A 24,548-nucleotide genomic window follows, 5' to 3' on the forward strand; every position below is an offset into this window, starting at 1 on the left:
GATTTCCTTGTTTCTTTCTTTTCTTTTCTTTTTCTTTTTGTTCATTTATTAGGAATCTTTGTTATCTGGATTTTCTATCGATCATGTAGGTGGCATGTTACTTTATTTCTTTCCTACAAGGGTCAAGCCTTTGAACTAGTATAAATAGGCAAGTAGAGCTATTTTACACCACAAGCTTTGTTTTATTAATAATTTATTTAAGTTAGATGATTCATACAAGCTCTATATCTTAATCTCTAGCTCCAACTTCAATTTCTTCTCAATTTTTTAGCCATATTTGCATTGTTCTGATTACTGCTCTCCCTTCAATTTCTGTTCAGCTTTTAGCCACGCTTTTACTGTTTCTACTCTTACCACGAGATGCTAATCTTGCATCTTCAGCAGCAGTTGAAGGATTTTGAACAGGCAAACCACCATCTTCCAATGTTAATAAGGCTGCATCACTTCTCATTTGTTGCAAAATCTAAGGATAACAAATAATAACATCAAGACATGCAAAGAATGTATTTTTTAAACCCAATAAAAAATGGGTGGAAGGATAAGATAATGTAGCATAATTGTCACGCCATTACCAAAAAAGAAAAGGAAAAGGAAAACACAATTGTCATAGCACAAGTGCACTAAATACAATCTATTACTCAGGGCAAGAAACGAATGGATAAATAAAGAATTTAACACCGCTCAACTAAAAACATAGATGAAACAAATAGAAAATAGAAAACAGAAAATAGAAAAGACAAATCTTTCAACGTCCAAAGAACCATACACCATAGAAGGCCCAGTAACCTTTATAGTATCAGCTCAATTAACATTTTAATATCAAGAGGTGACAAAAGATTGACAACAGCACAAATTTCTAAATTCAATAATTGCAGATGAAGATGACCATCCATTGAATATTTTTAAGAAATAACAACATCCACAATTCACTATTGCAAAACTGATCAATCATTATCTTAGTTACATAAGCTTAATAATGATCTAGCCATGCTATAAAAATTTTGGGAAAATACTCAGCAAATGATAAAAATATATGGAATATAATAGACCTTTAGGTACTAATTCCCATCTCTAGTTTACTCAGCTTTAAGACTATCATAGGTGCTCCTATCTTGTTAGTAATCATCAACATCTAGCCATCACTTTCAGAACCAGAAATTTGAAGTGGCATCTAGCTCCTCTACTTGAGTTCCTATCATGACTAAAAAAATTGCTATACACCCACCATTCATACCAAGTGTTCTGAGATGTTGAAACTCTCTGTTTTTTTTTCTTCTGGACATGATTTAAAATCCAAACACCATCTCCACGTGATATCAATGATTGCTTAAAGACATTGACTTTCTTTACCAGCATGACGCTTTTACCCTTCAAGTGAAAATGGTTAAAAAAAGGAGGGTTGGAAGTTCCAATTGATGACTCAGCATCTCCTAATTTAGAAAATTAATGCACAGCATACACAATTTCTAGTCACATCAAAATTATTCATCAGCATTTAAATGATTCCACTCAGCATGAAAAGAATCCACTTAAGATGTACACATTTACAACCTTTGACTTTGAAATGCAATCTAATAATTCAGTGAAGAAAGGTGACTGTAACATATTTAAGGATGGACAAAACATGCTGGTCAGCTGAAAATAAACTACCTTTCTTCTTTTGTGATCAACAGACTCTAGAGCTGAACGCAGTTTCGCTACTTGTGCTGCATCTTCTGCCTCTTCTGTTGCTAAGGTCCCAGCAATATCCTGATAAAAAAAAAAATGGAGAGATTAAGACAGTGTTCAAATGGTGCTCATGGTTGTAAACACACCCTCATGAGAAACTAGAACAGGGTCAAAATAGAGAGAGAGAGAGAGAGAGAGAACACAATTTGTTTACTGAAGTAAGATCATATGCACCCCAGCAAATATATCTCGGAAAATATCTCGTCACTATATGGCTATATGCTGGAAAATAGAGTAAAAAAGCACTGTCTATGAAGTAATATGGATTATTCACACCTTCAATTAAGTTCAATGCCTAAAGGAAACAAATGACTTTTTTTCCCTCAAAGTTTAGCTATTTGAATTTCCAGATTATTTATAAAAGACTCTTTAAGAGTTAATGCCTGATAAGAGTAAAAAATCAAAAAGCTCCAACACAATGAAGGATGTGCAGCTGCTCTGAAACCAAACATTAATAAAATGGCTTCATGATTTAGATGATCCATCAAGGGTGCTATAGAACAGATAAAGACAGAAACTCTCTCAAGCAGAAGAGACAAAGATTTTCAAATTCTCTCGAGGGAGAGAGAGAGAGAGAGAGAGAGAGAACACAACTGGTTTACTGAAGTAAGATCATATGCACCACAGCAAATATATCTCGGAAAATATCTCATCACTATATGGCTAAATGCTGGAAAATAGAATAAAAAAGCACTGTATATGGAGTAATATGGATTATTCACACCTTCAATTAAGTTCAATGCCTAAAGGAAACAAATGACTTTTTTTCCCTCAAAGTTTAGCTATTTGAATTTCCAGATTATTTATAAAAGACTCTTTAAGAGTTAATGCCTGATAAGAGTAAAAAATCAAAAAGCTCCAACACAATGTAAGATGTGCAGCTGCTCTGAAACCAAACATTAATATCATGGCTTCATGATTTAGATGATTCATCAAGGGTGCTATAGAACAGATAAATACAGAAACTCTCTCGAGCAGGAGACAAAGATTTTCAAATTCTCTTGAGGATGAAGTGACAGAGCTTATGAATGTGAGCATTAAGAGTCCTGAAAATGAACATGACAGCAAAGTGCATCTGTAAATAAAATCTTGAAATATACACCTGTCTGCTCATTGCCAAACAGTTGCTTCAAATGAACTAAGGAAATATAATTTTTTGGTTTTCCAATTAGTTAGGTTTATTCTAATCCCCAATGTTCTTTCACCAATCACTGAAATTAGCTCTCTTTGAAGACCATAGAAAGAAAAATTACTTAAAGGCTACAGGCATTTCGTCAAAAAAAGAAAAGGGCCCTTACTGGAGAATTTGTACTCAAGGAGTGTAGTTACTCAGATATGTGCAACGCTCTTCTTTAGATGGATTGGTCAGCATGAATTAATTCATAGGAAGAGGAAACATGAGTCCTAGGAGATTATGCATTTATGTCGTGAGAATTTGGACACTGCTGTTCTTGACAGGGCAGAGTATTGGGTTCAAGAACAGATTAGTACAAAAAAGGATGCGCAACAAAAGAAGAGCTACGTAAGTTTTTCGTATCCAAAATTATCTCTCTCATCCCAGGGGGCATTTGTTTCTGGAAAATAATCTGCATTCAAGGAAAATATTTTACTGGAAAATGAGTGATTTTCCATTATTTGGGTGTTTTAAATGAAAATTATTTGTTTGTTGTTTGTTGAGTTGGGTGTTTTAAATGAAAATTATTTGTTAGTTGTTTGTTGTGCATGGAAAAAAGCAAATCATTTATGCAAAGAGCCAAACACTTTTTGCCAAATACTGTTTTTTGTGTCAACTTGTTTATTGATGTTGGTTCCAATTGAGTGTTCGCATGTGATGGTTGTATTTATTTACTTGTTTATTGATGTGGGTCCCTTGTAAAATGTTTTCCTTTTCTGAGAACCCTAAGTCATTTTTCAAAGTTTTTAAGGGTGTTTTGAGTTTGACTGTAAATTATTTCATTTTATGTTGACCAACTTTTCCAAAGCTCACCAAAAATTGGAAAATATTTATGAGGGTTATTTTCTAGAAACAAACGCCCCCTAATTGTCAAATTTTTGTCTCCATAAACAAAATATCAAACTATCTTGTTAGAAAAAGGTTATGGATGCCAATTAACTTCACCCCCAGAATTTTACAAGAAAGTAATGAAGCATTCCTGTCTTCCCACGACAACAGACAAGCTGAAACTCCATCAACATGAGCATCTTGCACAGACCAAAACCACATTAACTGCACAGTGGCCACATAATGGGACATGACTCTCTCTGGTACCAACATATTCATCTCCAATTTCTCTTAAATAAAATCAGAAATTTGAATTCTTTTTTTGCACAAGGTTTTCTGGATCTCATATTTTACTTGCCAAATTCCACAGCCAACTTTTTATGACAAGTTCCCAAGCATCTCTATCTTCAGGGACAGCGTAAATGGTACAGTCCACCCACCACTAATGTCCTGATCAAAATCATGCTCTCTTTTCAAACGATAGAGCATGGCCCCTCTCCAACACCAACAAACTCCTCACAAAAAAAAAACCCTAGCTAAATTTAACTAATGATACATTCTCATGTTTTGATCAAAACCATCAGTCACCTTGCCAAGAAAAGCTTTTCCAGAAGAAATAATGCAATAAGATCAAAGTACCATGTTTGTTAGGAAAACAGACAGTCACAGGAATCCCATGAAGAACTCAGGTTCTCAAATATAACAGCAACTCTACACAAAAGACAAGCAACTGCACTGTGTATATACTCTAGTGTGAGTAACCAAACCATGCAGAGAAGATGGCTGCCAGGTTCGTGCCTGGGCATCTATAGTACACATTTCAAGTAACAAGGAGCAAAATAAGAGTAAATCTCAGCTAATGAAGAGGCGTACCTTTAAGTGTTGCAATTGAGAAGTAAAAACCCGTTTTGCATACTCGGATAGAAGCTGGCCAAGAGCGTCTGTACTGGGAGGCAATGCAGCACCCAATCCAGCCATCCAGCCATCCATAATAGCAGTCGAAAGGAGTTCTAATTGGCCAGTGATCCCTCCCGATGCATCATCTCCAGTAACAGAAAGAAACTCAAAATTCTCTGCAAGCCAGGACCTAATTTGTCTCTGCAGCTCGCCAGCTGGTGTATGAACAAAGAGAGCAGCAAGAGCTTTGTTTCCTATTGCAAAACTTTTTGCTTCCTCTTGAATTTCCCTCAGTTTTCCACCAGTTACCTGCTGCCTCCATGCATCCTACAGGTATGGCAAACAAAATTATTGGAGTCAATTAGCAACATGACAAAAGTATATCTGGCAGAATACTATGACCCATACAACAAACCAGTTACCTGCTGCCTCCATGCATCCTGCAGGTATGACAAATAAAATTATTGGAGTCAATTAGCAACATGAAAAAATTATATCCAGCAGAATACTATGACCCATACAACGAGATTTGGGAGTACATAATAATCTTTATAAGCACATCAGCAAAAGATTATAACACAAAATTTCATAAGACTAGTCACAACATTTCAAGATTCTCAATATTTTTCATTCAAGGAAGAGAACTCTTGTCCTTTTCCTGCTGGGCTAGCTTTAGATTATTTATGTTCTTATGCACACTACATGAAATTACTTTTATTGCACGTTTGGCTGGGAAAATAGCAGAAAATAGATGACACAGGGCAGAATGTTAATCTCGAAAGTTGGCAGGAGAAAAGGGAAAGAAAACCAAAAGAAAGAGGAAAGGACAGCAAATGGCAGCAACCTGATCGATTCCTCTCATTCTCAAAACAACTGATGATAACTTCGACTTCTTCTCCAGCTTTATGTTCACTTTAAAGCCTTGGATCTGCTCCTCCACAAAGTGCACAGGGGATCTTCCAGGACTATTGCCTCGGCTGGAGCTTCTACTTCGTCCGGTATTAGCCCTCTCCAAAAAGCACTCAACAGGAGGAACCTACAAAAGGAAGCAAAAAAAGAGAATAGACACAGTAATTCAATAAAGAAACAGATGACTGCATATATGTTCAGCAAGAGAAATGAATGAAACAAGCATCAAATACACTGTTACCTTGATGGACTGCAACTCCGGAGACCTAGCAAGCAAAGATCTTATGTACAAAATTCTGACACGGGAAACAAGCATGGTATCCATTACCCTCTTTGGTTCCATTTTGCGGATAAAAGAGAAAACAGCATCTCTGATTTCAGCAAGTATTTCATGCTCTCTAGAAGCACCTGCTTTAATGACTGCTGCCAGAACCTGCAAAATATTGGAAGTCACCATGCAAGGTATTATTAATACAAGCATAAAATTCCCAGTGGATGGAATATAAGAAGCTATGCAATGAAAACTTTTCAGCAATAGCAGCAGAAATATTCAATCGCAAGTATTTTTATTTATAAAATATAATTTATTTATCTTGGGAATAACTCAATTTTACTAAATGATGTATCAGCTTATAATATATATATAAAGTGAATGTGCTAACAATAACCATGTCACCTTGATTTTAAAAGATTTTCCTATATAATTAAATCCCACTAAACGATTATTACCAAAATGGTTAGTAATCCAAACATTACTAAAATTAAAAAATAAATCCCACTAAACGATTATTACCAAAATTGTTAGAAATTAAAAAGTGAAAAGTACTATGCCAAAATAAATCCAGTGAAACAATCGAAGAACACCATGTCCAAACCTAAGACAAATGCTAGGGAATTTACAAGACATTTTAAGGAAAATATTCCCTATATCAAATCACAGCAAATGAAGATTACCAGAGTACTCAGTTCTGAGGCATAAACACACCTATAAATCATAACAAAGATGGCTAGAGTTAAACACTTCCTGTCACTTAAGTTTTCTAACAAGTATTTTGGAACTAAACCAATGTTCAAGGATGAAACTTAGATACAGGCAGTCAATGATGAAGGAACCACTGGGTAGATCTAGTTTCCCTAAGGTCAACATTAGAAGGACCATTATATCCCCATTTCAAATTGGAGAACTGGTCGGGCTGATATAAATGTTCACTTGAACAAGATACACATTGAAATTAGACTGTAAATTTTCAATCCAGATGGAACAGGCAGTCACAAAGCATACCAACATCAAAAGCTTGTTTGCACCATCTGAAATGGCAGCAAGGCTGTCATATTGTTCAGGATCGAAGTCATTTAGTGCAGCTGTAAGATATTCTCCTGCTGGGGTGGATTTAACTTTCTCAGATCCAGATTTAACCAGAGCAACAGTTCCATCAGTCTTATCTGCACCCAATGGTGATGGAACAACATCCATTGAACGTCCTTTATTGTTCTCATTTCTGGGTAAAGAATTACAAAGAAGTTCACTATACAGCTATGCACATATGAAGAAAGTAAAAAGACAAAACAATCACTACTAAAATCAAATCTGAGCAAACACCTTCCCAGCTCCTGAGACTTAACATTCACAGTTCCTTTGGACAATGGACTAGACACCTGAAAAGGAATATACCAAAGTTAGAAATCTGGAAGCATTTGCTTGACAGGCAATAGAAGAATTGTCACCCAAAGTAACATGCATACATTATCACCCTACACAAAGTGCCTGCCTGGCAATGCGAGGAAATATTAAATAGATTGCAAGTTTTCTGTTTTAAAAAAAAAAAAAAAAAGAATAGTGAGCATATAGAAACTACCACAACACCGGAACAGAATAGATGCTTTGACAACTTGATTCTTAATAGAGTGACATGTCTATCTGAATACAAAGAATTGTAAAAAGAAACAGGCTGTTGAAACCAATTATGTTAATATTAAAAATGAAAAAAAAATCTTCATCAATTCCACGCAGAAATATTATTCTTTTTTAACTAATTAGAATCAATAAGATGTATTAGTGTTATTGTCATATACCAGAACTCAATTACAATGTTCTTTGAACTTGTCCTCTATATATGCATGCAGGATTTGAAAGGTTGAAAGGAAGAGCACCTATTTCACCATCTTGGAAATAAAGAAACAAAACTGCAGAACCTTCACCTCAAAAACTGACATTTTCATGAATTAAAGCATCTGAAGTGAAAGAACTCGGCCTGGAAACTTCAAATCTTTGACATAAACACCATAGTTATAATAATACTATATGGTTTAGGATGTTTTACTCTAGCAACCAATATACTTTGTTGTCCTTGTTGTTGATCAAATATCACAATTTCAATTTATTATTTTAAACTCAATTAATATAAGCCTTTTTTTTTAACGAGTCATTTGTAGTTGGATTCGATATATGAGTTGTTCAACAGGTTCAATCTTACATTAAAACAGGGATGTTTGGGTGTTGAAATAGTGCTTGTGGATTTGTTTTTATTGTGTTTGGTGTTAGTAAGCATGAAGTTTGTAGATAATGAAAACCTAGTTGGTGAAGAATTGAGTAGAAAAGGCACAGACCTGCAAAAATGGGTATGGGTGACAAGGCTGTCTCAAGGACAGATGACATGAAGCGTGTATCTTGCACACTTCTCTCTCTATTCTATTCATTTGATTTTTTATGTGATTCTTTCTTCTTTTCTAAAATACACATAAAACATAATCATAGAGAATTTAAAGAAAAAAAATCAAACACACCCATAAATTAAAAAATCAAACACGCCCATAAGTTATACCCAAACTTTCTAAAAGTGCACATACAATGTTAAATATTAACAACCTAAAATCACACTAATAATATTTAAATTTATTAAATTAGAAAGCATAAACATATTCTCAGAGTTCTAATTGAAAAAAATTGCCTCCCAAAATTTATCAGCAGCATCATGCAGGTAGATGGTCTAATAAAATCTAAAATTTGTATCCTTTCACAACAAGTACAAAGTATAACAAGAGAATGTAACAATCAGGCAGATTGCAAATTTTGGGAAAATAAACTATATGTAAAATTATATAAAAAAGAAGTGATTACATCAACATCAGATGAAATTAAAAAACTACCTGTGGTGATCCAGCTAAAGAGGCTTTTTCTGTTAATCTATCGAACAGTTTCTCATTTTCTTCATGCAACCTCTGCATAATCAAACAAATAATCAACTCCTGTAAGACAAACTACACCTGAGGAAGCAAGTCCAAATTGGTGCGAGGAAAAATGGATTCATGAAATAGGAAAACTATGCCTCTCGTTTCACTAAAAGACACCTATATCTAATATGCATTTCAGGGCCTTGTATTTTTCTTCCCTAGGTATTTTCTCTCCCTCCCTTTTTTTCCATACCATTTGTATGGAAAACAAATGAAAACATATAATTACATGAACCAGGGCTCACTCTTCCATACATCTCAATGTTATTGATAATTAGAGGAGAAGTAGAGCAGTTAGAAATCCATACTTATTCAAATAGTTCTCAATTTCAAGTACATTTATGGAAATTATTGCAGACCTCAATCAATGCATCACGCTTTTTTAGTTCTTCTTCAAGTTTCTTGGTTACTGCTGAAGAATCCATGCCATCCCCAGTTGCCTTAGAGATTGATGAAATCACAGGCCATGATTCTGAGCCAAATGTTGGCCGAGCTTCCCTCAAACGGAGAGCTTCACTGAGCTGTGACTCCATGCTTTTAATTTGGGCCTAAATCCAAAAGTGAATTTTCCCATTATGATAAAACCATTTACAGAAAATATGTGAGCAGCAGAACAGAACACCAACAAAAATTGATTTTTTCTTTCATAAAAGAAGTAATCCTATCAGAAAAAGAGCAACAGCACAAGTACAGAACAGAAGGCCATGAGCCACCCTTTAAACGGGAACATGAGCTGAAACAAAAAGGAACTCTATCATACTAGGGATGTTTAGTTTCTTTGAATAACAGCTAAAGAAACACCTTCGATGACCCCATTTGCTGAAGACCATAACGAAGTGAGAAAAACTATTTTGCCCCTCAAAAGTTACCTTGAGAGATGACAATCACTGAAGCTTCTTTCTTTACTTTTGGGTAAACCCAACCCGAATGGGAAGAAAAGAGAGGGAAAGAGCTATGGATAGATTTGTTCTACAAATGGTCTATCTGTTTAGGTAGGAAGGCTAATGCCAAATGGAGCACAAATACAATTGACATTGCCTCTTCTAGTGAAGATTGGATCAGAACGTTACCACATACTAGAACTCTAATGGATTCATGATCAACATCGAATGAAATCTTGAGGCTTTCTTAAGACCACTGGCCTAGCTTCAACAACAACTGAGTCTTTCATGAGTGAACTAAACCCTGGCCTTTTCTTTCTTAAGACCACTGGCCTAGCTTCAACAGCAACTGGGTCTTTCATGAGTGAAATAAACCCAAAGTTAGTTGAAGTTTTTTAACAAAACCAGGTGATTTCGATGGATTTCCAGAATAACTATATATAGTTTTCATCCGTCTTGTCTGTTTAAAGGGGGCATAGCCGGACACCAGAACATAATAGTGGGGATGTGTAAGGTAGAATTGAGCTAATGTGCGGAACAACATTCCCAGTATGACTTGCCTAGAGCCACTGATTGGCGGAACTTCCAAAAGTGGAAGATCCATCAAATTGATTCATGAGAGGGGGGCCTTTCCTGTAGTAGTTGGAGTTGGATACCTCCTAATTCTCTTTGTTCTTCTAATGTGATGATTCTATAGCTTCTAGTGCAAAGATACTTCTGGATGCCCGCTTAGAGGGAGAGAGGGATTGCTATCAATCAGAGACAGAGAAAAGAAGTAGGTGGCACCCAAAAGACCATAAAGAGGTGAGAAAAACTATTCTGTCCCTCAAAAGTTGCCTTGAGAGATGACAGTCACTGAAGATTCCAAAAATTTGCTTGATCTTGCTATCCTTCATCTTCCCATAAACATCTGAAAAAATCAAGAAGAGGACCTCCACTGATCCTAGAACACCCAATGAATCCCATGAATCAATAGATCTATTCCACAGTGCCCATGCCACATAATGAAGTGAGAAAAGGTGTCCAACTCCCACTATCAAAACACATAACACAATCGACAAGAGAAAGGGCTTCATGAACCCCCTAACCTGCAACAGGTTATTGGTATTCATCTCAAGGAGAACCACTATGCAGATAAGGCACCTTAGCTTTTAGCTTTCTGATTGCAATTATCCAGGGAGAAATAAGATCAACATGGAGTCCTGATCGGTGGTGAAAATAAAAGAGTGACAAATTTACCAAACCTCTCCAAACTCCAATATCTTTTTTCTTGTCTGAGAGAAAAACTAAAAGAATTGAGATAGAAGAAATCTTATTTTCCCCTGTCATTAGGGTTCATAAAAAGCACAAATCTGATTAACGACTTCACACTCCAAAGACAAACTTAGAAATACACTTCCTTTGCCTACAAAAAGACCCAAAACAGAACACAAAAGGAAAAGGTACATATGTTTATTTTGATTGCTAGTTGTGACCTTTTCTCTTCTGTGATAAGCTAAAGTATCACATTTATTTGTTAATAGAAGTGCTTGGGCTCTGTGATCAATGCAAATACAAACTTAATACATAATTGCATGCTGAAAAGATGCTCAGATTACTCAAAGATGAGAAACTACCAATGACTCCTAGACAGAGCCAGGTAAGAAATAGTTAAGAAATTGTCACGAGCTATCACTATGTATAGGAACATAAACTACATTTAGAACCAGTATATATACAGGGAATGAAGCCCAAGATGCAGGAAAGAGAAGTAGAATATAAAACAAACCTGGAGTGTCTGAATTGTGGAATCTTTTTGTTGCATTATAATTTTTTGATCCTGTTCCATCTGTAGCAGTTGAGCTACTTGATTTCTAAGCTGAGCATTTTGTTCCTTTTCCACCTTATGCTTGTCAGCAATCATAATATTCTCTGACTGCATCAATGAGAGAAATGAAACAGCTTAATTTCTGGTTTAGAGGCAACAAAACAAATGTATAACCAGATATGGACAGTTAAAAAGTACAAAATTCAATGTTAAATACAGAAGCACGTGTCCCTTATGCATCCAATCAGATGGCTCAGCAAAGTATAGAAGCATGCATTTAATTTTTCCCAAAATTGAAAATTTTGCATTCCCATATACAAGTTTTCAGGAGGGGGGGAGAATTGGCTAATGGCTAAAACAGATTCTAGCAACAAATTGAAAAACCAAAATTATTCTAAAAAGTCAGGTAGCATGTAGTCCGTGATAGAATGGGAAAATACCAAACTTGTGAAATTACAAAACCTTTAAATCTGATTGCAGGGTGAAAGAAACTTTCCACGCCTTCTGAACTTCATTGAAGAGCAAGACACACTGGTCATTTGCATCTTTGAGTGCTTGCGTCAATTCCAAAACCTCTTGTTTCAGATCTTGAATTTCCTTTTCCTTTTCATGTAAGTCCTTGCGAGCATCATTAGCCTACAAAAATATTACAAACCAAAGGATTGGCATGTTCCATGACTGTTTCAGTAATTGAATTAGCATCACAGACCTTCACATTTGCAACATGCTAGAATGATGATGTTATGAGGAAGAGTGAAACATCAAAAATATTCCTAAGAAGAAAAGGCACCTCAAACCCATTCCAGCTATATGTTAACGCTGTCTAATTCTTTTTCATAAAGAATGAATCTAGAAATTTCAACAATACAAGGCCCTTGCTACTTGTCAAAAGCCCACTGCAGCATTTTTGTATTTTGACATTTTATCCTGGTGATCAAATTGAGGCCATCCAAACTTTCTTACCCACCTTTGCCTAGACTTGCAATATCGCCAGCAAAAAGAAGTGTGTATGTGTTCTTTTGAGCCTTCTAATTAATTAGTACTTAAATATTTGTGTTTTCTTAGTTAGAGATCTGATCCATTAACAAATTAGAAGTACTAATAACTCAGCCTGTTGGCCCAGCTATACCATGTTGTGCAGTGTCATGTTGTGACAGTTTTTCGGTGTTGTAATATGAAATGAAGGAATATATAAGCTGTCTGTTAATGAATTGTTGTGTTGTGTTGTGAGCAAAATCAATTGATTAATTCTAATCCATCATGGTGCTATTTTGAATTTAAATTACTATCAAGGAAACAATTTTAAAACAAGATTTTGATTGAAAGATTAAAATAAGTTGCTTGAATTTATTTTTAATTGAAACTTTAGTTATAAACAAACTAGTAAAGAAAAATGAATAATTATTACATACAAAAATTGTGAAAAAATATTATTCTGAAAACAAGAAAAAGATATGACCTATTTTTTTAAGCAAAATATTAAATAATTTGTCAAGATAAATTTTCTTCGCCATAAAGATGGGGGGGGGGGGGGGGGGGGGGGAGTTGGCTAATGGCTAAAACAGATTCGAGCAACAAATTGAAAAACCAAAGTTATTCTAAACAGTCAGGTAGCATGCAGTCCGTGATAGAATGGGAAAATACCAAACTTGTGAAATTACAAAACCTTTAAATCTGATTGCAGGGTGAAAGAAACTTTCCACGCCTTCTGAACTTCATTGAAGAGCAAGACACACTGGTCATTTGCATCTTTGAGTGCTTGCGTCAATTCCAAAACCTCTTGTTTCAGATCTTGAATTTCCTTTTCCTTTTCATGTAAGTCCTTGCGAGCATCATTAGCCTACAAAAATATTACAAACCAAAGGATTGGCATGTTCCATGACTGTTTCAGTAATTGAATTAGCATCACAGACCTTCACATTTGCAACATGCTAGAATGATGATGTTATGAGGAAGAGTGAAACATCAAAAATATTCCTAAGAAGAAAAGGCACCTCAAACCCATTCCAGCTATAAGTTAGCACTGTTTAATTCTTTTTCATAAAGAATGAATCTAGAAATTTCAACAATACAAGGCCCTTGCTACTTGTCACAAGCCCACTGTAGCATTTTTGTATTTTGACATTTTATCCTGGTGATCAAATTGAGGCCATCCAAACTTTCTTACCCACCTTTGCCTAGACTTGCAATATCGCCAGCAAAAAGAAGTGTGTATTCCTGGTGATCAAATTGAGGCCATCCAAATTTTCCTACCCAGGTAACTTTGCCTAGACTTGCAATATAGCCAACAAAAAGAAGTGTGTGTGTGTGTTCTTTTGAGCCTTCTAATTAATTAGTACTTAAATATTTGTGTTTTCTTAGTTAGAGATCTGATCCATTAACAAATTAGAAGTACTAATAACTCAGCCTGTTGGCCCAGCTATACCATGTTGTGCAGTGTCATGTTGTGACGGTTTTTCGGTGTTGTAATATGAAATGAAGGAATATATAAGCTGTCTGTTAATGAATTGTTGTGTTGTGTTGTGAGCAAAATCAATTGATTAATTCTAATCCATCATGGTGCTATTTTGAATTTAAATTACTATCAAGGAAACAATTTTAAAACAAGATTTTGATTGAAAGATTAAAATAAGTTGCTTGAATTTATTTTTAATTGAAACTTTAGTTATAAACAAACTAGTAAAGAAAAATGAATAATTATTACATACAAAAATTGTGAAAAAATATTATTCTGAAAACAAGAAAAAGATATGACCTATTTTTTTAAGCAAAATATTAAATAATTTGTCAAGATAAATTTTCTTCGCCATAAAGATTTCAGCAATTACGCACCTGAGATTTTGTGATGCAATCAATGTATAACTATAAGAACTAGCTGTTTATTTTTCTTTTTCTAGGTGCGGTTCCTAGAACCTTTACTAATGGTGTTGTGATGCATTAGTCCTTTTCATGCACCTGAAATTCAATTTACAGATTGTGAATCCGTTTTCTTCTTCAATCAAACTGAAATTCCCAGTTTTTTAATCCTAGTCCACCATAAAATACGTGCAGGAGAAAAGCTCCAACATGTCCTACATCACTTGCCTGGCAAATATGAGGGACCCATTGATGAAAAAGAGCACATTCAAAGAGGAAAGATCATCAAACAGTAAAGAATCATCATCAAGAAACAAGAACTTACAACATCTCTCCACTTCTTAATTGTATCTCGATTTCCAAGGCTTAGTGTAGCATTTCTAGCCCTAGAACAAAAGCTGAGAGATGATAATGTCTCAGACAAGTTTGCAATATTTGGACACACATTAAGTATCATCAAAGTTTTTGAATCCCTCCCTGCAGAAAGAAAATTAGTTGTGGGGAAAAAATCAGTAATGATTCAAAAATTAATCTTAACATGGAAAGAAACAATCAGCCTATTGATATTGGAAGAAAAATTGAAAAAAATATAAGAGGAGGAGTGAACGCAATACATTTTTGAAAGAACAACTACAGATACATCCAAGATAGACACATAGAAATGTCTAGTGTGGCAGAATCGAATTTGGTTGGAGATCAGACAAATTCTATCAACTGAGCATATCTACCTTTATCATTATTTTTGCACTAAGAATAGCTTCAAATTTAAATTTATTTAAATCCAAAATGCATATAAAGCCTATAGGTTTGCTGTCAGCACAATTACCAGCACCTTTTTTCTTGTGCCTAGAATAATTAAGAGGCAGCTTCATGCGAATACTATCAAGGAAACAATTTTAAAACAAGATTTTGATTGAAAGATTAAAATGAAACTTTAGTTATAAACAAACTAGTAAAGAAAAATGAATAATTATTATATACAAAAATTGTGAAAAAATATTATTCTGAAAACAAGAAAAAGATATGACCTATTTTTTTAAGCAAAATATTAAATAATTTGTCAAGATAAATTTTCTTCGCCATAAAGATTTCAGCAATTACGCACCTGAGATTTTGTGATGCAATCAATGTATAACTATAAGAACTAGCTGTTTATTTTTCTTTTTCTAGGTGCGGTTCCTAGAACCTTTACTAATGGTGTTGTGATGCATTAGTCCTTTTCATGCACCTGAAATTCAATTTACAGATTGTGAATCCGTTTTCTTCTTCAATCAAACTGAAATTCCCAGTTTTTTAATCCTAGTCCACCATAAAATACGTGCAGGAGAAAAGCTCCAACATGTCCTACATCACTTGCCTGGCAAATATGAGGGACCCATTGATGAAAAAGAGCACATTCAAAGAGGAAAGATCATCAAACAGTAAAGAATCATCATCAAGAAACAAGAACTTACAACATCTCTCCACTTCTTAATTGTATCTCGATTTCCAAGGCTTAGTGTAGCATTTCTAGCCCTAGAACAAAAGCTGAGAGATGATAATGTCTCAGACAAGTTTGCAATATTTGGACACACATTAAGTATCATCAAAGTTTTTGAATCCCTCCCTGCAGAAAGAAAATTAGTTGTGGGGAAAAAATCAGTAATGATTCAAAAATTAATCTTAACATGGAAAGAAACAATCAGCCTATTGATATTGGAAGAAAAATTGAAAAAAATATAAGAGGAGTGAACGCGATACATTTTTGAAAGAACAACTATAAATACATCCAAGATAGACACATAGCAATGTCTAGTGTGGCAGAATCAAATTTGGTTGGAGATCAGACAAATTCTATCAACTGAGCATATCTACCTTTATCATTATTTTTGCACTAAGAATAGCTTCAAATTTAAATTTATTTAAATCCAAAATGCATGTAAAGCCTATAGGTTTGCTTGCAGCACAATTACCAGCACCTTTTTTATTGTGCATAGAACAATTAAGAGGAAACTACATGCGGATAACACAAGCAAAATAAAATAAAATAACAAGAATCAAATGCATTAACTAATGCACGCAATTAAATGAAAGTTTTTTCTTCTTCAAATGATATATTTCCTTTCACCATGTAATTCTCTTCCTTTCAATAAATCATTTTCACATTCAAAAACAAAAAAGAATCTATCCATTCTGTTTTCAGAAAAACTATTTATAGATGCTCCAATTCTAATAACAACAAAATGTCAAAAAATCTTCACATATTCAAGGTGTAAAATGGCAGTACCTAAGGAGTCAGCAAGAACTTTTGTCAGCATTGAATTTTCATAAGGAACAACATCCTTCCTTGAAGTTAAAGAAGACAAGACATCCCCCAACCTACATATACAGCATAAAATACAATAAGATAGTGGCACAAAATGACAAGAGTGAACTTCAAAAACATGAGAACCTGTGTGCAAAAATTATTGCCGCTATAATTCCTAATAAGTTAAATAGACAGAAATTATGCTTATCCCAGTCCATCAAGTGTCTCAAACTTCTCAGCATAAAACATAATGCAGGAAATCTATAACCTCTGTTTATAGATTTAACCTAATAAGTTTAGGGGATTAGCCTGTAAGAATTTATATACACTTAATTGCAAAGAAAAAACAGAACCTCTGTTCCAAAACCCAGTTATTTAACCACAGCAGCACCGAGAAAAGTAGCTAGCAAACAGTGTGCTAATGTAACATACGCTGAGAGTGATTTCATCACATGTAGCATGTCTGTCACACGCTCACTGCTGTCATCTTCTGCTATTAGACCTTCACTTCCAGCCAGGTCAACAAGAGAAAGCTTGCTATACAAGTTCTCTCCACTGATCACATTATTATAATATATGTGCACTGTTACAATCCTGAAAATAGCAAAAACAAGAAATCACAAATAATTAGAGAACAGAGCATAGAAACACAAAACATTTATGGCATACATAAATTTTTCCTATAGTTCACTTTTTCTTTTACATAGGGATACTATTTTAAGTTACATATTTCAATCATTATCACTACCATAATCACATGTTTGGTGATAGTAGGACCTTAGAATTATTTTTTTCTACTGGAAAGATGCTTCGTTAGAATGGAACAAATGTAACAGTTAGGAGACTCCAAACAAAAGGTAGGTGCCCTAGTCCATGGGTCTGTCAACTAAGGAGACTACTCTAGAAGTCCCTAAAGCTGTACACAAAATACACGTCAAAAAATTATTTTATCCCGCAGCAAAGGCAAATAATTATTGAAATTTTCAGAAATATTCTAAAAATCTTTGATTGAGTATCAACATTATTAGGAATGTTTCAGCATTGAAAATATGGCCTTTATATACATCTTAAAGCATGATAGTATTTAAACAGAACACCACACGAGATTGAGAGAAAGAAAGTCTTTGACTATAAAGGATTTAGGCCATACAAGTGAGAAACATTCAACTTTGATATGTTATTTTCCTGTCTCTGAAATGCAGCTTTCAAGATTCTAGAAAAGTCCAATGGGTTATCGACTTTTTCTTGTTGAAGTTCTATAATAGATTCCAGTGATCCCATGCAGATCTTCTGCAAAGTACTCTTGGAATCTGACAGCAAATCAGTTATCTACAAAAGCAAGAAAGGAGTTAAGATTAAAGTAGCAAATTATCATTTACACTACTGCCTAAAAACCCCACCCACTTCCTGCCTCCTCCCAAAGAATATATCGACAAAGAAAATGCCATGAACAATGCAAAACCTGTTCATTGTATAGCTCAAAAACCGTAACAGAGAAATTGAACTGAGAAGTAGAAGTTGAATCTGAGTTAGCCAAATCAAACAACTCTTCAAAACAACGAGCATATAAACCACGATCATAGCTAGATCCTTCCTGAAAAGTCAAATTATGTCAACAAAGAACATATTAGGCCAGAGATTATGGCTTTGCATTAGCATATCCACACACACGCACGCACATAGCAAGCGGACGATCAAAATGCCAATGAATTCATAAAAAAGCATAAAACTGCCATGACAAGGCCCCACAACTAGTAAGGACCAACACGAGCGGTGAAAACAGGAAGCAGAGAAACTTCCGTCATGCAAAGAAAAATCAGACTACACAATTAAAGAATCACTAATTTAACTAGTGTAATCATCAATCATGCTAGTTTTCCCAAGAACATCAGAAAACACCACACCAAATCTTACCATTTAAACTTTCAAAGTAGAACTTCAATAGTAGTCTATAAAGAGCAGGCATTATTTCATGCTTTTATAAGCATGAACAAGATAGATAATCCACGAATGTATTCGATATACACATGCAAGCATGATGAACAAGATAGATAATCCACGAATGTAATTAGATATACACATGCAAGCATGCATGCACACATAGACACATATGCATATGTATGAACCTATATGTGCATGTGTATATTATGCATAGGTAATTATACATATAAATATGGGGATATATATATATATAGAGAGAGAGAGACCATAGTGTGTGTCTTTCCAGAGTGAGTTTGTCCATAAGCAAATATAGAAACATTATATCCATCCAAAGCAGACTGCACAAATGGTTGAACATCTGTGAACAACTCAGCTGCACAAAGAAGATTAAACATTAAAGCTTTGCCTAAACAACAAACTAACAAAGTACATCACACAAGTATATACATAGATGCATTAGCAGAGGATGTACACCTTTTTTTAATGGCGCTTTTTGGATAATACTGAACAAATGTATAACCATTTCAGGCAGAATAAAACAATGAAAAGTGACACTTTTTAATGCAAACCTTGTCCCACATGAGGTCCGTAAACTCTGTCAAATTCAAAATCTTTTTTGGGATTGGAGATGGTATCAGAGCCAGTATTGACGCGAATTGTGCAATCATCAGGAAATTCAACAACAGAAGGACTTTCATCTTCAAATAATGGTCTAACACGACAAAACACCTTTATGCTTCCTGAAAATAAAAGGAGTTGCCAAACTAAATGAGTGCTCAGGAATTGTTTAAGCTCAGTGAAGAATAATAATCCATAATGAAAATAAATGTCAATGTGAGCGGTGTGAGAGAAAGAGAGAGCAAACCAAAGCTCGGAAGATAAGTACCTTTGGCTGTTAATAAGTCATTGAACAATCTTTTCTTCTCATTGATGAGTGGAGATATTCTAGCCTCGGTTTCAAGGGCAACTTGATCTGGCATTTATATTTAGATAAAGTTCAAATCCGTCAACAGAACCCACCAACAACAAAACCTTGAGGAAAAGAAGCAAAGCCGGTATGAAGCATATAAAAATTGAATAAATCAATAAAATACTCCACCACGAACTACTAGTTTTTTTTTCAATATTATCATTTTTTATTCTCTTTCCAATTATTCAACCGCCGTACGATCGGCTGCTCCGCCTCCACCGGCCTTGGCTCGAAGCCAGCCACCTCCCAGTTCCACATATTTCTCTGCTCCGCCATTAATCACCCAACAACCAATTTTGTTATCAACCTTTTCTTCTTCGCATTACCACTCTTTCTTTCTGCTTGTGGTTTTCATTTCATTTCTCTTTTCGATTTCCTTTCCCTCTAATAATCTAATTCATGAAACGATATCGTTTAATGGAAGTGTGTTTGCTCTAGTAAATTATAAATTAGTCCCTTTAGTTTTTAACAATAAATTAAGCAATCCCTGTAGTCATAAAAACTAATTAATTAGTCTCTTTTGTGTAGGATAGAAATTCACCAAATACATTAAGCACCCCGATCGGATTCTTACATTCATACTAGAGACAGGCAAAATTTGATCTGATTTGATTGGAGTTTGATGATGTCAAGGTAGGTGATGGGCTTCACCTGTCCCTGACCCTAACTTGATTTGTTGACATTTTTACTTTTATTAATTTTATGTTCTTTTTTTTATTTTATTTTTTATTATAAAAATATAAAATATATAAAAAATGAATAGAGTGAAGATGTCGAGGAGAAAAGAAAACATTTTTGAAATCATATTAAAGCAAACACGAAGAGCCAATTAATTATTAAAACTACAATGACTATTTAATTCATTTTATAAAACTAGAGGGAGTGATTTATACTTTACTCGTGTTCGAGGCTTGAGCTTGGTTGGTTTTTATTTGTTTACGTTGCGCTCTCAGGACTGGTCGTTTCGTTTTCTGTAGATAAGGGAAATGACATTGTGGTTCACGTGACAAAGCATCCAAGTCTTTTTTTTTACTTCTTTATTTCTTCAGCTTTTGAATCTCGTTTGTTGTGCTGGCAATTTCTGGTTGGATCCTTTGCTCTAGGTAGGCCCCTTAACTATTTGGGTTCAATGATTCAGCTCCACTAATTTACTGAGCTAAGTGCTCTTTTGAGAATTTTTTACTCTCATACATCATTGTGTTTATTTTTTTATTTAAAGATATTTTTAGAAATTTTTAAGTTTTTTTGTTTAAATTATTTTTTATGATTTTAAATTATTTTAATATACTAATTTCAAAAATAAATTTATAAAAATAAAATATATTATTTTAATATATTTTAAAATAAAAAATACTTTAAAAAATAATTATTACTACACTCACTTTATTACCATATATTTTTATTGAATATTGTTCCGGGTAGTGTGCTTTTTCATTAAGTTTTTCTTATTGAATTGTGTGGTATCTATTATAAAAAATAATTTTAAATCATGAAATGCGGGCAGATATAGTTATAATTATAAAATTAAATGATTGATAAAAAAATTAAAAAAAAACTCAAGTATATTTAGTGTTATCCATTCATGTCTTTTCTTTATGTTTTTCTGTCACTTTTTTAGTGAAAATGCATTACAGTCACAGAAAAAAAATTCTGAAAAGCCTAGTGGTATGTAGTATACAATTTTAAAACAAAAGAGAATTAATTGTTTGGCAAGCTAACGGTCGGATATTTGTCTAGAAATTCATTATAAACTTGGGATCGCATCAATCTGTCCACTGCGCGTGCAAATTAATTTTTGCGTGTACACAGTTTTATTACACAGACACAAGTTTTTCTATGCAAAACATGCATCATTTTTTTAAGTGTGAAGAATATAAAATCATAATAAAAAATTAGTTATTTTTTAAAAAAGTATAGTTCAATTAAAGAACCAATAAAAAATATATTTGTTTTTTATACTTCAATATGCGATAGTTAATGTATATTTTCAATATGAAAATTAAGTCTTTGTAAAAGAGTATCTACACTCTTGAAAAATAAACCTCTAAAATAATTTAATAAATTAAATTTAAAACTAGTTCCAAGATAACCAAAAACTAACTAATTAACTTGAAAATAAATTAAAAAATCTAAAAATTTTCTATGCAAAAATTCACTTTTGATGTTTAGGATAGAGTATTTTTTTTTTTTTTCAATTACATCTCTTTGGTAGATTAAACTCATTGATAAATTAGACTCCTTGATAGATTATATTTTATTTGTACAAATAATTCATGATGTCTTTAACAGATTATATTTTACTTGTCTAAATAATTTGTAGTCTGTTTATTGGAATAAAAAACATAAAATACTTGACAAAATAAACCCAATGATATTATTAACTGAAACTTGTGGCTCTTAAGCGTATCTTGAATATGAAACAAATTTATTAAGGTTTATTCTTATTGAGTTGCTGCTCTTTTATAATCTATATTAGCCTATGTGTATTGTAAAAGCCCATTAAAAGTATTATTCAACTTCTTTGTCATAGCTCTAGTGATTAAACTTGTCAGAACTACCAATTGATTATTTAGCGTGGGTTGGATTACATCGTATTCTGTCTCTTGATAAAAACTCATCTAAGCTCCTATAAAAAAAATATAAAAAAAAAAATATCTTTTGAAATGAGGGGGCAATAACAATCATCAAAAGATTTGGACTAAAGAAACTGTCAATCAATTTCTATGATAATTTTTTTCAAGTCAATATTTATTATCTGGCATATATAACATGTAATTATCATTAATCACCCTATGTTCTAAATATAGAAACGATTTATGCAATAAATAATTTCAAAACCACAAGATAAGGTTTATTAGTGTTTTGTTAAAAATTTCATAATTGAAATTAGTTGTATTCTACACTTTTTTTATCTGCAATACAAAAATCTTAAAAAAATAAATTGAGAGTTTTTATATGTGTTACATGTAAAATGCAAGAATGGTCGAGCTTAACACTTTTTTATCTTAAATTGCTAAATTCAACAAAATAAAAGTTCAATAAGTTAAGGGCAAGGTAATAATTTGTGTATGTTAAGGTCTCATCTTAACAAAATAAAAATAATATGGATCTTGAGAGATAGAGGTACAAATTTTAAGAGAGAAAAGGAAATTATATTTTGAGATGGGAGAATATATAAAAAAAAAAAGATTAAAGAGGTGGGGGGAGAGTTTTGCAATTTTTGCAAACATTACTTCTTTGATTGCTTAGTTATACACCAATTATATATAGTCTTATGTATATCATTAAGCTAATTGACTTACCTCTAACTTCATGTGTATACATTTGTGACATGTACTAATTAAATCAACTAATTAACTTGTATATGTTAATTTTAATTCACCAATGATAAATATTAAACCAAGTTAGTATTGTTGTTGGTGCTTATTATTTTAACCGATGTTATATTGCAACAACTTCTTTCCAAGATTAAGGTTCAAAACAATACTTTTTTTCTATGAGATTTTTATCCTTAAGAATCAAGATAATGGAACCTCATATTAGATTTTGACTATTTCAATCTTTTGTCACTTTCTAAAAGATATATAGACTATTTCAATCTTTTGTCACTTTCTAAGAGAAATATATATATATATATAAAACCACTAGGAATACACACAAGATAGCAAGAAAAGTAATCCCCTGGTATAAAATAAAGCTATTACGAAGATTTAAATTTGAATTGAAAAAATAAGTCAATAGTTATAAAACTTAAATTCACAGCGAAGTAAAACTCAATACTTTCTTGTGTAAAACTTAAATAACTTATATGAACATTTAAATCCCTCAAATCATTACTGTAATCAATCCTGATAGTGATCAAATATCCACTTTTTAAATCAATATCTTACATGATTGGATCAACAGTCTTAATTGAATTAATGTTATTAATATTTAAGCCAACATAGTGGTCATTTGGATCATTAAAACATGCATTAAACTCGATATCAAATTTAATAGTCACAATTTTGTTCCTAGTCAATTAAGAAGAACAAAGCAGACTAAGGTATCTTCAAGGCTTGTTGAGAAAGAAGATTTGGTATTAGATTATTGAACAGAAAATGAAATCGAGTGGTTGTTATAAAGTATATCATTTTTACTATTATCGATAGTTGTTTATTCTTTCCCATGAGAAATTGTGTTGTGCTAGCTCTTTTAACTTAGTACGACGATTAAAACCTATGATTTTAAGTTAATTTGATCAAGCTTCTTGTTCTGTTTGCATTATAATTTTTTGTTTCCATCCTTGAACTTTTGAATCTTTTGATAAATGCCTTGTTCTTGCTACTCTTTTGATTGCTATTTTGTATTTGTTCATGAACTTCATATAGTGCTCCTCCACAACTTTTAGTTTGTTACTCTCCACAATTACTGTAAACTTTGAATGATTAATGATATATAATATTTGGAGCGACTCTAATACTAATAATTAAGGTCTTGCCTCAACAAGATGAATAAAACATAAATTTTTTAAATGAACAAGATAGATCTCGAGAGATGATAAGAAAATTAACTTTGAGAGGGAAGGATAGAGAAGACAAAGATTGAAGAGAGGGAAATAGTTTTGCGATTTCTATAAAAATTACTTTATTACCTCCTTGGCCATATAGTAATTCAATACAATATTATTTATACCATGAAGCTAACTAACTTTTTGTAACTACCTTCATAAACATTGTTTACCGAATCAATTAACAAGTTATTTTGCATGTGTTAATTTCAATTCACCACATAATAAATAGCAAGCCAGGCCAAACCAATCTTGTTAATACTGTTGTTGTTGATTGTTATGCTATAAATAGTCTTTACTATAACCATTTTTTTTTTAAAAAAAACAAGGTTTGTAACAAATATAGTGACAAACTAACATGTCTGAAGATAATCTTATACTTAATAGAATTTTAAATTATTTGAGCTGCTTCAAAGGGTAGGGAAATTTGTTTAATAAGCCTAAATTTCCTTTTCTAGACCCTGTAAATGAGTTAATAAATCGACTCACC

At 33.2% G+C, this 24,548-nt stretch overlaps 1 protein-coding gene across 1 annotated transcript; it reads right to left on the reverse strand.

The window, feature by feature from the left end:
• Window positions 1–12: 12 nt before the first annotated feature.
• On the reverse strand, window positions 13–19,561 carry LOC105123804 (kinesin-like protein KCA1). The gene is made up of 19 exons (XM_011023540.1): window positions 19,426–19,561; window positions 19,109–19,279; window positions 18,806–18,912; window positions 18,061–18,192; window positions 17,749–17,927; window positions 17,031–17,192; window positions 16,578–16,669; window positions 15,766–15,917; window positions 13,122–13,295; window positions 11,417–11,563; window positions 9,127–9,315; window positions 8,684–8,755; window positions 7,137–7,192; window positions 6,819–7,035; window positions 5,778–5,969; window positions 5,472–5,663; window positions 4,604–4,954; window positions 1,651–1,749; window positions 13–463 (listed from the first exon to the last, which is right to left on the reverse strand). The coding sequence occupies exons 1-19, from the start codon at window positions 19,517–19,519 to the stop codon at window positions 317–319; spliced, it is 2,925 nt and encodes a 974-aa protein (XP_011021842.1). The 5' UTR covers window positions 19,520–19,561; the 3' UTR covers window positions 13–316.
• Between the last annotated feature and the right edge of the window lie 4,987 nt (window positions 19,562–24,548).

The sequence above is a fragment of the Populus euphratica genome, unplaced genomic scaffold (assembly GCF_000495115.2).
Source record: "Populus euphratica unplaced genomic scaffold, PopEup_1.0 scaffold9.1, whole genome shotgun sequence".
NCBI classification, from domain to species: Eukaryota; Viridiplantae; Streptophyta; class Magnoliopsida; order Malpighiales; family Salicaceae; genus Populus; species Populus euphratica.

Bases quoted from the DNA above. Each gene is read 5' to 3' on its own strand.
- LOC105123804 (XM_011023540.1), bottom strand. From the start codon at position 19,519: ATGCCAGATCAAGTTGCCCTTGAAACCGAGGCTAGAATATCTCCACTC. The intron at 11,564-13,121 runs GTTTTGTAATTT...TCATTGATGCAG, and splicing joins CCCTGCAATCAGATTTAAAG to TCAGAGAATATTATGATTGC. The intron at 7,193-8,683 runs GTAGTTTTTTAA...ATTCCTTTTCAG, and splicing joins CTTTAGCTGGATCACCACAG to GTGTCTAGTCCATTGTCCAA.